The 13864-nt window shown below is 47.2% G+C and overlaps 1 protein-coding gene across 2 annotated transcripts in view; it reads right to left on the bottom strand.

Annotated features, from left to right (window-relative positions):
• The window catches only part of hprt1l (hypoxanthine phosphoribosyltransferase 1, like), a 70289-nt gene continuing 56425 nt past the window's right edge, over positions 1 to 13864 (bottom strand). For both annotated transcript variants that reach the window (XM_072517825.1, XM_072517826.1), the window contains exons 8-9: positions 4820 to 4896; positions 1 to 1930 (exon numbers count right to left, since the gene is read on the bottom strand). In XM_072517825.1, the coding sequence (XP_072373926.1) occupies positions 1883 to 1930; positions 4820 to 4896 (125 nt within the window). In that variant the 3' untranslated portion in view covers positions 1 to 1882. The remainder of the gene's footprint in view (positions 1931 to 4819; positions 4897 to 13864) is intronic.

Raw genomic sequence — 13864 nt, 5'->3', positions numbered from 1 at the left:
TTAAATGCTCAGGAGAATTTATTCTGCCATGTTGTTTTACAGCAGATGCATATACATAACTGTACAGTCAAATAAATTTAAAGGATACCTTAATAACCAGTGAAATCTAGGCTGATGCTGAAAAGGCAAATGCACTGTCAAAAATAAATCCCACACCATGTACTCAGCCCTATTGCACTTCTGCTTGCAATGTTCATAAGTCAAAGCTCAACACAAACAGCTCATCCACTCGTGTTACCTCAACTAAAACTTGTGTGGGAATCCAACCTGGTGACGATACACAGAAATCATGCTAACGCAGCTTACAAGCTCATCAAACAGTAGCCACAGTAAAGCCACATAGAATTATTGAGAAAAAACATTCAAGACAGATGGGTAAAAAGGAACGGGTCGAATTTCTGCCACAGGAGGTTTGGTTTCTCTTGATTTGCCATGAGTCTGCCCCTCCATGGCTCCTATTTTCTGTCAAATGACAGCAAAAGTGCTGGAAAACTGCAAAGATTCCACCTCAATCTCTTGTACTGGAAGTTCTGCTCCCAGTTGTATTCACCTTGTCCCCAACTATTTTTTTAAAAATTTAGAGTACCCAATTTATTTTTTCCAATTATGGGGCAACTTAGTGTGGCCAATCCACCTAGCCTGCACACCTTTGTGTTGTGGGGGCGAAGCCCACGCAAACATGGGGAGAACATGCAAACTCCACACGGACAGTGACCCAGAGCCGGGATCGAACCTGGGACCTCAGCGCCGTGCGGCAGCAATGCTAACCACTGCGCCACCGTGCTGCCCGTGCCCAACTATTTAATCTGCACATTGTCGCCCTTTCACTACTGGGGGTCCCCAAGAGGGGCAGGCAACGGTATACATTAAGCTTGAATTGGTTGTTAGCAATACCTGTAGCCACAGCACAGGCGCTGGGGTCAGGATGAGAACCTTTGCATGGGGAACGGGTGATGAAGGAGCCAATGGGACGGCCACCTTACAGACTTCGAACTGGACAATCCCAAGTTTCTTTACAAAATAGACTGACCAGAGATGTATGGACTGGATATCATAACTGCTCAGTAGAGCAAAGTATAACCTCACAGCCAATCAGTGGCCGGTTGTACACTTGGCTCCGACTTATTCTCTTCTCAACTGATCGAAAGATATTCGCTATGAGCCCATTTCACCTCGCAGTCAATGATCTATTATACTCCTGAAAATACTAATCTTTGAACCCTTCCTGTGTTATGGAAGCATTAACTGTTGTTCTCAATTAAGCAATAGGCTAAACCAAGCCATTTGGGGTTTAGCAAGGAGGTGGTAACACTGAACGAGAAGTGACTCGTCCAAGGTAACACCCAACCCCCACCACCAATCTCATCCCCTCAAGCCTTGGAACAGATAGGACTGGCGGCTTGGCAATGGAAACTACCTCAAGGACACAGCAGCGCCTCCCTGCTGGGGGGACTGGGGCTGCCCTGTCAAAAGCCAATCATAGGAGATTAAACTGTTGCCTCTCCCTCGTGTTCACCAGTGCCCAGTGTGAACACAAGATTCAGACGCTGCCGAGTTGCACTCATTCTCACTTATTAACAAAACATCTGAATACAAAAATATTTTCTTTGCTCTCAAATGTTTCCAGGAGGGCAAATTAAAATTTTACAGCACATTTCAAATATAAAAATTTAAGCCATTTCCATCGGACATGATACAAAAATAGTAAATAATCTGACGTATTTGCAGCTATGTACATTTCAAGATGGAGCCTTTTACACACATTCCATTGCACATTGAGTATTTAAATAGGTTAATCGAGAGGACATGGAAGTTTCGGAATCTACAATGATCTGGTCCTAGCCAGAATCTTCAAGTTATTGCAAGAGAGTCCTTTGGGTCTTCATACTTTGTACTTCTGTCTGCCTTTCTCGCTGATCACACAAATATGCTTTGAAATAAAAGAGAAAAAAGGTTCAATGACAACAGCACAGTTTTGTTAGTTTAGCATGTTAAAACTAACTTTTAAGAAGTTTGGTTAACTCAATGTTTCCAATATTGGTGAACAATTGTAACTGTAAAAAGAGATGCATTTATATAGCGCCTTTCATGACCTCTGCCCAAAGTGCTTTACACACAATTCAGTACTTTATGATGTGCAATTGTTTTTGTAATGAACGCAGCCGTCAATCTGTGCGCAGGAAGATCCCACAAACAGCAACGTGACGAGTTTCAATGATCGAAGAACTCCTACAGTGCAGGAGGCCATTTGGCCCATCGGGTCTGCACAGGCCCCCGAAAGAGCACCCCACCTAGGCCCACTCCTCCGCCCTAGCGCTGCAACCCCACCTAACCTTCACATCCTTTGATACCAAGAGACAATTCAGCACAGTCAATCCAGTACCTTATAGGAGGATAGTGACCTTGAGAGAGTGAGAGGTGTAGGGAGGCTATTCCAGAGCTCTAGGGTTGAGGCAACTGAAAACATGGTCACACGTGTGGAATTGTGATTCTCAAGGAGGCCCAAGGGGAACGGAGATCTCAGCGGGGTTGGGGGCGATTACAGAGATAGGGAGGGATTGGAAAGCAAAAATGAGAACTTCAAAATCAAAAATGTGCTCGGTGTGGTGTTCTCTGTGTTGCTTATACTCAGGATAGATTTGTAGTGTACACAAAGACCACAAAAAGCTAAGTCAAATAAACAAAACTTCCCAGCGATGACTTGTGGGTTGAGAATTGGCCTGTTCAGCCACATGAGGAGCAGTGGCAGAAACCCAGCACCCCGAGTCGGTGTGATCCTTGAACCAAGGGACAGCCAATGACTCCCTCAGAACTGTAATGCAATATCAACCGAGATTCTGGCCCGTAAGCCGAGAGTAGGACTTAAACCCACAATCTTCTGCCTCTGAGGCATAAGTGCGAGCAACTGAGCAACAGAAAGTGAGGTGACAATTTTTTAAAAATTACTTCATGGGATGTGGGCATTTATTGTCCATCCCTAATTGCTCCACTGAGTAGCTTGCTCAGCCATCGCAGAGGGCAGCTATGAATCAGCAACATTACTGTGGGTCTGGAGTCACATGTGTAGCCATCTGGGGTGGCCACTTACAATAAGGAACATGGACGGTCGCAAAGCAGAACGGGAAAAATGGACAATGTCAGGTTCAGGCAGGCTCAGAGCCTGCATGTATATTTCTGAGCGAAGAATCCAAACAGCATCAAAACCCCCAACCGATTAGCATTTTGATGGCCCATCTCCGTAAGACAAAAGACTGATACTTGAGCAACCTTCGAACAAAGGCCACTGTTCCTCTGACCTAACCGGGTGCCTGAAGTCAAGTACAGGTTGTCATAGTTGATAGGTGTAGTTTAACTTGTAGTGTTTATGTTGTGTAATTGTGTGTGTAAATAAAGTACCCTTGATCTTGAACTAACTAACTGGTGTTTGGCTCTTTGATTGATATCCGGTTGAACCTTGTGGTGGTATCATTCGATACCTGGCGATTCTGAGCAATATAATATCGATATCTAAAGAAAGGGCAACCTTATTGATTGCCATATTTACAGCAGGTAAGAAAAGGCAACACATGCAAACCAGACCAGAAAGATAAGGGAGGCAGATTTCCTTCCCTAAAAAGCACACTAGTGACCCAGCGATCAAAGATAATTTCATGGTCGACTAGCTTTATAATTCCAGATTTATTGATCAACTTTAAATTCCACCAGCTGCTGTGGTGGGATTTGAACCCTTGCTTCTCAGCATTAGGCTAGGCCAACTGGATTACTAATCCACTGATTTTACCATTACGCCACCAGAAGCTGATCTTGAGCATTCACCTGGGGCTCTGGGTTCCTTGTCTAGTGACATTAGCATTCCACCGCCATCTCCTTTGGTTCATTCACTGGAAGGAGAATGAAAATGTGTTGAAGGATGGTGACTCATCATCCTACTGCAGGAACCAGATTCCATCAACCTCAGCCACACACCATGTGCCATTGAGGACTGCTGGCTATCGGTGATGCCCATTCCCCACCTCTACCCTTCAGCTTATACCCTTCTCATCTGGGACTCTCCGAATACTTGCTGCCCCACGGAGAGGCAGATTCAGGGAGAGTTAGATTAGAATACGCTCGGTCGCACCGAGCCAGAGTCAGTAGCAGGCAGCAGCAGACGTGTCTTCGGAGGGCGACTGCTGAATTGCAATGGTGGCCTTGCCCTGGGAGCTGCCTCAAACACATTTGCAACTTCCAGCCAGTTCCTTGAGGAGTGGTGGTGTGAGGTGGGGGGTGGTTTGCCCCCTTCCTTCCGGCCAACTGAATAGAGACCATTTATACTGGAACAGCCAACGACGAAAATAAAAATAGAAAGGTGAATTCTTTGCTCGGATGCAACAGAAGCCAGGTGCAGCTGTGTCAAACTCAACTTTAAAAGGAGCTTAGATTATAACAGCACCGAAAGCTTACATCCCTAAAATTCTTCCAGTGTAATAAAATGCTGCAAGATGCTTCAAGCCGTGTCCTGACGATCAAGGATGAACTTCATTGAGCATCTTGTGGCCCAAAGACATCACAAAGAACGACATAGCAAACCTCTGAACAGCAACTTACAGCAATGCGATAAACATCTCAATTATAATTTTTTGCGCGTGTGCGTAATAATACTGGGAACTTGACCCTTCTCGAAAAACATGGGATCTATAACTTCCGCATAAGGGGGCAGACGAGGCCTGAATAAAACACCAGGAGCAGAGTGGCAATCTGATTACCGCTCCGAAGAAGCTCAGGCCCCAACAATTCCCATTTTGCAAATAGAAGTTGTAGCATAGCATTGCATACTTACATTCAAGTCCCGGAAATACTCATTGTAATCCAGGGCATATCCCACCACAAACTTATCTGGGATTTCAAATCCTACAACTGCAAAAACAAGTAGATAAGTGTTAGCACCATCACCATTGTTATGTTTCACATCACAAGTGAGACTTTCTTCAACAGTACCGAGTCCATTTAATCTCATCTTTTCAGAATGTTTACTGAAACATTTCCCCATTACAGTACTCAATTGGTTGATAAAGCGAACTAATGTCTTAGCCTGAGCTGCTCTCTACAGAATCATGTAGGAAAAGGAGCCTATCCAACTCTTGATACCTTGCATTAGTCCATTGAGAGAGCCATCCAGTAAGTCCCACTTCCACATCCCTGCTCTTCCCTCATAGCCCAGCTTTAGTACATATATTTTTATCACTAGGCCAGCATTTATTGCCCATCCCCAATTGCGTGAGGAGGTGGTTATGAGCTGCCTTCTTGAACCACCTGTTGCAGGCACGGTGGCACAGTGGTTAGCACTGTTGCTTCACGGCGCCAGGGTCCCAGGTTCGATACCCGGCTTGGGTTACTGTCTGCGGAGTCTGCACATTCTCCCCGTGCCAGCATGAGTTTCCTCTGGGTGCTCCGGTTTCCTTCCACAGTCCAAGGATGTGCAGGTTAGGTGGATTGGCCATGCTAAATTGCCTTTTAGGTGTCCAAAACGGTTAGGTGGGGTTACTGGGATAGGGTGGAGGTGTGGGCTTAAGTAGGGAGCTCTTTCCAAGGGCAGATGCAGACTCGTTGGGCCGAATGGCCTCCTTCTGCACTGTAAATTCTATGATATGGTGTAGGTACACACGGTGCTGTTAGGAAGGCAGTTTCAGGATTTTGAACCAGCGACAGTGACGGAACGGTGATGTGTTTCCAAGTTAGGATTGCGAAAGACTCTCAGGTGGTGGTGTTTTCATGCCCTCGTCCTGCTGGGTGACAGAGGTCGCAGACTTGGGAGGTGCTGTCGAAGGAGCTTTGGTGAGTTGTTGCGGTGCATTTTGTAGATTGCACACACTGCTGCGACTATGCATCTGCCCTGCCAGTGTGACAGGGCATGCCCAGGGACAGTGATGGTGGTGTCTGGGTGGAAAGGAAAGGCGAGGAGAAAGTATTTTAAACAAGTTATGATCTGGAATGCACTGCCTGAAAGAATGTTGGAAGCTGATGCAATATTAACATTCAAAACAAAAATGATATAATGTCCCTAGGAAATCTGCCACCTTTGCCTGGTCTGGCCTACATGCGACTCCAGACCCACAACAATGTGGTTGACACTTAAATGCCCTCTGAAAAGATCTGAGCAAGGCTCTATCAATCTGCGACAAGGTTTAAAAGGAATGAAACTGGACAGACCACTTGGCATCGACTGAGGCACCTGAAACGACAAAGGCACAGCCATACCTGTTGACCCTGCAAAGTCCCACTTACTAGCATCTGGGGGTTTGTTACCACCCCATCAATCGACTGTCAATCAAAAAAAAAGTGATGGGAAGTGCCATCGGCGGCGTGGACAAGTGCCACCTACTCAGCAGTAACCTGGTCATTGACACTCAGTTTGGGTTCCACCAAGGTCATTCAGTCCTGACCTCATTGCAACCTGAGTTCAAACATGGAAAAAAAAAAGAGCTCACACAAAGGGCCAGGCGAGAGTGATTTCCCTTGACATCACGGCAACGTTTGTTTGAGTGTGGCATCAAAGAGCCTGAGCAAAACTGGAGTCAATGGGAATCAGGTGACTGAAATGATACCGGACTCAAAGGAAGATGGTTGTGGTGGTTGGAGGTCAATCATCTCAGTCCCGAGATATCACATCAGAAATTTCTCAGGGTAGTGCCCTCGGCCCAACCATCTTCAGCTGCTTCATCAATTACCTTCCCTCCATCATAAGGTCAGAAGTGGGGATGGTTGCCGATGTCGGCAAAATGTTCGGCACCATTCACGACTCCCCAGATACTGAAGCAGTCAGCGTCCATATGCAGCAAGACCTGGACAATATCCAGACTTGGGCTGATAAGTGGCAAGTTACATTCAAACCACAAGTGCCAGGCAATGGCCATCTCCAACAAAAGAAATCCAACCATTGCTCCTCGACATTACCATTGCTGAATCCCCCACTATCAACATCCTGAGGATTGCCATTGACCAGAAACTGAACTGGACTAGCCATTTAAATACTGTGGCTACAATAGCAGATCAGCGGCTGGGAATTCTATGGAGAGTAACTTCCTGACTGCGCAAAACCTGTCCACCATCTAAAACGCACAAGTCAGAGTGTGATACCCTCCACTTGCCTAGAGGAGTGCAGCTCCAGCAACACTTAAGAAGCTCGACAGCATCCAGGACAAATCAGCTCGCTTGATTGGGACCTCATCCACAAATGTGTACTCCTTTCACCACGACGCACAGTGGCAGCCGTGTGTACCATCTACAAGATACGCTGCAGCAACTCAACACGGCTCCTTCAATAGCACCTTCTAAACCTGCAACCTCTACCACCTAGAAGGTGCCAGGGCAGCAGATGCATGGGAACACCACCTGCTGCAAGTTCCCTTCCAAGTCACATGCCATCTTGAAATGGAACATCATTCTTCCTTCACTGTTAAAATCCTGGAACTCCCTCCCCAACAGCACGGTGGGTGTACCTACACCACAGGGACTGCAGCGGTTCAATAAGGCAGCTCACCACCACCTTCTGAAGGGCAACAAATGCTAGCCTAGCCAGTGACCCCCACATCACATGAACAAATAAATAATTTTTAAAAACAAACTCAGAATTCTGGAGGATTCTTCCAAATTCCTGATCACAGGACAAACCTTCCCCACGGATCATCTCCAGTTCAGAAAAACATTCTTCACCTCCCCTACTTCCATAGTTCAATTCTCAAAGTGAAATAAAATCATCTTGCATTCATATAGCACCTTTAAGGAAGCACACCTCCCCAAAGTGCTTCACTGCAGTTTTATCAAACAATTATCGACATCCAGCCAGAGAAGAAGACATCAGGATAGCTGAGAAAATTCTTGATCAAATAGATAGGTTTTAAAAAAACCTTGAAGTGACAGGAAGTGACAAGAGTCAAAGAGGTTTAAGGCGGGAACTCAAGGCTCAGGACCCAGATTACTAAAGGCACAGTTGCCAACGTCAAGCATCAAGGGTTTGCTACTGGCTTCCCTAATTACTTTCTGTACCTGCATACTAATCTTTTGTGATTTGTGCGCCGGAACACCCAGACCCTCCGAGCTCTGCAATCTCTCACCATTTATTATTTTTTATTCTTCCCGCCAAAATGAACAATTTCATATATCCGCACATTATATTCCATTTGCCAGATCTTTGCCCACTCAATTAACCTGTCGATATCCTTTTGTAGCCCCATTATGTCCTCTTCACAACTTACTTTATTACCTCCCTTTGTGTCATCAACAAACTTAGTAATCATACCTTTGGACTTTTCATCCAATTCATTTACATAAATTGTAAAAAGTTGAGGCCCCAGTCCCGATCCCTGTGGCACACCAATCATTACATTTCACCCACCATAAAAAGGCCCATTTCTGCCAATTCACTTATTCCTGTTAACGAGCCAATTACCAATCCTTGCCAATGTTATCCCCTCCACCATGAGCTTTTACTTTCCACAATAGCGTTTGATGTGACACCTTGGGCGGTATTCTCCCCCCACCCCCCCGCCGGGTGGGAGAATCGCCAGGGCGCCGCGCGAATCGCGCCACGCCACCCCGACCCCCGCACACGATTCTCCCACTCTCCCCCGCCCCCCCGAAACCAGCGGCGCGTGAATCGCACCGGGCTGCTCGGAGAATCGCCGCAATGGGCCGCGCGTAAACGGCCTAGTCCTGCCGGCGCCGTCCACACCTGGTCGCTGCCGGTGGGTACTCGTCGCAAAGGCTTGGGGGGGTGGCTTGTGGTGGGGGGGGGGGCTCCATTCCTGGGGGGGGGGGGCTTCCGGAGTGGCCCGGAATGCGATCGAGACCAACCGATCGGCGGGCCGGCCTCTGTCGGCGGGCCTCCTTTCCTCCGCCGGCGAGCTTGGAGCCATCCGCCATGTTTGTGCGGGGCGGCCTGGTGGAGGACGGCCACCGCGTATGCGCTAGTTGGCGCCAGCCCAACTGCGCATGCGCGGGACCCAAGGAGCCGCGTCTCTGACGCTGCGCCGCGTCTCTGACGCTGCGCCGCGTCTCTGACGCTGCGCCGAGGCCCCGCCCTCGTAAATCGCGCAACGGCCCTTCTAGCCCCATGGAGGGGGGGGGAATAGGGGTCTGGAAAAGGGCGCCGACGCTGCAGTAAAACACTCGCGTTTTTACTCCGGCGTCGGCACTTAGACTCCCGTTGGGAGAATCCCTCCCCTTATTTCTGTAAATCCACATACAGCAAGTACATCCCCTTTATCCACAGGGTAAATTACTTCTTAATTAAGCATTTTTTCCATCTCAGAAATGTTGACTGTGCCAAAACATATTTCATAATGGCTTCTAACATTTTCCTATGATAGACATTCGGCCAAATGGCCTGTAGTTTCCTGCTTTCTGTCTCCCTCCCTTTTTGCAATCCAGTCGAACAGGGCCACAGTTTAACACCTCACTCAAAAGTGTTTCAGATTAAGTTGGTTCAGTTTAAGGATTACTGAAAATGCAGTGCTGGTTTAATACTGCATATCAGGAGACTGATTTAAAGATAAGACAGCCAATTAGCACAAGAATTTCAGACAAAATGCAGATGTTTCTGCAAAATGCTAACCCAAATTCCAGCTTTCCAAAATCCCTTCCCCCACCCCATTCACCACAAAGTGACCCATTGATTGTTTGTACGTCTTGCTGGGACAGCCAAGGCATCAAACCCGACTGCACAATTAAATCCTTTAGAGTCCAGACGTTCTGTCCATTTGCCTCCATATCATGGAACATGAGGTGCAGAGAAGCAGACCTGTGAGGGAGTCTCTGGAGCAATTGCATCACAGCCAGCAGGTAAGTGATTGGCTTGTAACTGGTAAGTGATTTCTCTCTCTTTGACTTTCTCTTAGCTGTGTAGTGTAGTTCAAATTTAACTTCAGGTTTAAGTCATGGCAGGAGAGCTCAGACCCGTGTCATGCTCCTCTTGTGAGATGTGGCAAGTCAGGGACCCTTCTGGTGTCCCTGACTCCTTCATCTGCAAGAAGTGTGTCCAACTGCAGCTCCTGTTAGACCGCTTGACGGCTCTGGAGCTGCGGATGGACTCACTTTGGAGCATCCGCGATGCTGAGGAAGTTGTGGATAGCACATTCAGTGAGTTGGTCACACCGCAGATTAAAATTACTGAGGCAGATAGGGAAAGGGTGACCAACAGACAGAGGAAGAGTAGGAAGGCAGTGCAGGGATCCCCTGCGGTCATCTCCCTCCAAAACAGATTTACCGTTTTGGAAACTGTTGGGGGAGATGGCTCACCAGGGGAAGGTGGCAGCAGCCAGGTTCATGGCACCGTGGCTGGCTCTGCTGCACAGAAGGGCGGGAAAAAGAGTGGCAGAGCTATAGTGATAGGGGATTCAATTGTAAGGGGAATAGACAGGCGTTTCTGCGGACGCAAACGAGAATCCAGGTTGGTATGTTGCCTCCCTGGTGCAAGGGTCAAGGATGTCTCGGAGCGGCTGCAGGGCATTCTGGAGGGGGAGGGTGAACAGCCAGCTGTCGTGGTGCATATAGGCACCAACGATATAGGTAAAAAACGGGATGAGGTCCTACAAGCTGAATTTAGGGAGTTAGGAGTTAAACTAAAAAGTAGGACCTCAAAGGTAGTAATCTCAGGATTGCTACCAGTGCCACGTGATAGTCAGAGTAGGAATGACAGGATAGCTAGGATGAATACGTGGCTTGAGAGATGGTGCAAGAGGGAGGGTTTCAAATTCCTGGGACATTGGGACCGATTCTGGGGGAGGTGGGACCTGTACAAATCGGACGGTCTGCATCTGGGTGGGACCGGAACCAATGTTCTCGGGGGGGTGTTTGCTAGTGCAGTTGGGGAGGGTTTAAACGAATGTGCCAGGGGGATGGGAACCGATGTAGGAAGTCAGTGGGGACAGAAACAAAAGGCAGGAAGGGAGAGTGTGTAAAGCAGGGCAGAGAGCAAGGAAGGTCTACATTAAACTGCATTTATTTCAATGCAAGGGGCCTGACGGGCAAAGCGGATGAACTCAGGGCATGGACGGGCACATGGGACTGGGATATTATAGCTATGACTGAAACATGGCTAAGGGAGGGGCAGGACTGGCAGCTCAATGTTCCGGGGTACAGATGCTATAGAAAGGATAGAACAGGAGGTAAGAGAGGAGGGGGAGTGGCGTTTTTGATTAGGGAGAACATCACAGCAGTACTTAGAGGGGATATATCCGAGGGTTCGCCCACTGAGTCTATATGGGTGGAACTGAAAAATAAGAAGGGAGAGATCACCTTGGTAGGACTGTACTACAGGCCCCCAAATAGTCAGCGGGAAATTGAGGAGCAAATATGTAAGGAGATTACAGATAGCTGCAAGAATAATAGGGTGGTAGTAGTAGGGGACTTTAACTTTCCCAACATTGACTGGGACAGCCATAGCATTAGGGGTTTGGATGGAGGGAAATTTGTTGAGTGTATTCAGGAGGAATTTCTCATTCAGTATGTGGATGGACCGACTAGAGAGGGGGCAAAACTTGACCTCGTCTTGGGAAATAAGGAAGGGCAAGTGATAGAAGTGCTAGTGAGGGATCACTTTGGGACAAGTGACCATAATTCCATTAGTTTTAAGATAGCTATGGAGAATGATAGGTCTGGCCCAAGAGTTAAAATTCTTAATTGGGGCAAGGCCAATTTTGATGGTATCAGACAGGAACTTGCAGAGGTAGATTGGGGGAGACTATTGGCAGACAAAGGGACGGCTGGTAAATGGGAGGCTTTTAAAAATGTGTTAACCAGGGTGCAGGGTAAGCACATTCCCTTTAGAGTGAAGGGCAAGGCTGGTAGAAGTAGGGAACCCTGGATGACTCGAGATATTGAGACTCTGGTCAAAAAGAAGAAGGAGGCATATGACGTACATAAGCAACTGGGATCAAGTAGATCCCTTGAAGAGTATAGAGATTGTCGAAATAGAGTTAAGAGGGAAATCAGGAGGGCAAAAAGGGGACATGAAATTGCTTTGGCAAATAATGCAAGGGAGAATCCAAAGAGATTCTACAGATACATAAAGGGGAAAAGAGTAACTAGGGACAGAGTAGGGCCTCTTAAGGATCAACAAGGGCATCTATGTGCAGAGCCACAAGAGTTGGGTGAGATCCTGAATGAATATTTCTCATCGGTATTCACGGTGGAGAAAGGCATGGATGTTAGGAAACTAAGGGAAATAAATAGTGATGTCTTGAGAAGTGTGCATATTACAGAGGAGGTGGTGCTGGAAGTCTTAAAGCGCATCAAGGTAGATAAATCCCCGGGACCTGATGAAATGTATCCCAGGATGTTGTGGGAGGCTAGGGAGGAAATTGCGGGTCCCCTAACCGAGATATTTGAATCATCGGCAGCCACAGGTGAGGTGCCTGAAGATTGGAGAGTGGTGAATGTTGTGCCCTTGTTTAAGAAGGGCAGCAGGGAAAAGCCTGGGAACTACAGACCGGTGAGCCTAACGTCTGTAGTAGGTAAGTTGCTAGAAGGTATTCTGAGAGACAGGATCTACAAGCATTTAGAGAGGCAAGGACTGATTCGGGGCAGTCAGCATGGCTTTGTGCGTGGAAAATCATGTCTCACAAATTTGATTGAGTTTTTTGAGGGAGTGACCAAGAAGGTAGATGAGGGCAGTGCAGTAGACGTTGTCTACATGGACTTTAGCAAAGCCTTTGACAAGGTACCGCATGGTAGGTTGTTGCAGAAGGTTAAAGCTCACGGGATCCAGGGTGAGGTTGCCAATTGGATTCAAAATTGGCTGGACGACAGAAGGCAGAGGGTGGTTGTAGAGGGTTGTTTTTCAAAACTGGAGGCCTGTGACCAGTGGTGTGCCTCAGGGATCAGTGCTGGGTCCACTGTTATTTGTGATTTATATTAATGATTTGGATGAGAATTTAGGAGGCATGGTTAGTAAGTTTGCAGATGACACCAAGATTGGTGGCACAGTGGATAGTGAAGAAGGTTATCTAGGATTGCAACGGGATCTTGATCAATTAGGCCAGTGGGCCGACGAATGGCAGATGGAGTTTAATTTAGATAAATGTGAGGTGATGCATTTTGGCAGATCGAATCAGGCCAGGACCTACTCAGTTAATGGTATGGCGTTGGGGAGAGTTATAGAACAAAGAGATCTAGGAGTACAGGTTCATAGCTCCTTGAAGGTGGAGTCGCAGGTGGACAGGGTGGTGAAGAAGGCATTCGGCATGCTTGGTTTCATTGGTCAGAACATTGAATATAGGAGTTGGGACGTCTTGTTGAAGTTGTACAAGACATTGGTACGGCCACACTTGGAATACTGTGTGCAGTTCTGGTCACCCTATTATAGAAAGGATATTATTAAACTAGAAAGAGTGCAGAAAAGATTTACTAGGATGTTGCCGGGACTTGATGGTTTGAGTTATAAGGAGAGGCTGGATAGACTGGGACTTTTTTCCCTGGAGCGTAGGAGGCTTAGGGGTGATCTTATAGAGGTCTATAAAATAATGAGGGGCATAGATAAGGTAGATAGTCAACATCTTTTCCCAAAGGTAGGGGAGTCTAAAACTAGAGGGCATAGGTTTAAGGTGAGAGGGGAGAGATTCAGAAGGGCCCAGAGGGGCAATTTCTTCACTCAGAGGGTAGTGAGTGTCTGGAATGGGCTGCCAGAGGTAGTAGTAGAGGCGGGTACAATTGTGTCTTTCAAAAAGCATTTAGATGGTTACATGGGTAAGATGGGTATAGAGGGTTATGGGCCAAGTGCGGGCAACTGGGACTAGCTTAATGGTAAAAACTGGGTGGCATGGACTGGTTGGGCCGAAGGGCCTGTTTCCATGCTGTAAACTTCTATGATTCTATTATTCCTTATTTC

Source organism: Scyliorhinus torazame, chromosome 10 (assembly GCF_047496885.1).
Source record: "Scyliorhinus torazame isolate Kashiwa2021f chromosome 10, sScyTor2.1, whole genome shotgun sequence".
NCBI lineage: Eukaryota > Metazoa > Chordata > Chondrichthyes > Carcharhiniformes > Scyliorhinidae > Scyliorhinus > Scyliorhinus torazame.
Note: the sequence above shows the minus strand (reverse complement) of the source record. Positions and strands in the feature narration are given on the sequence as shown.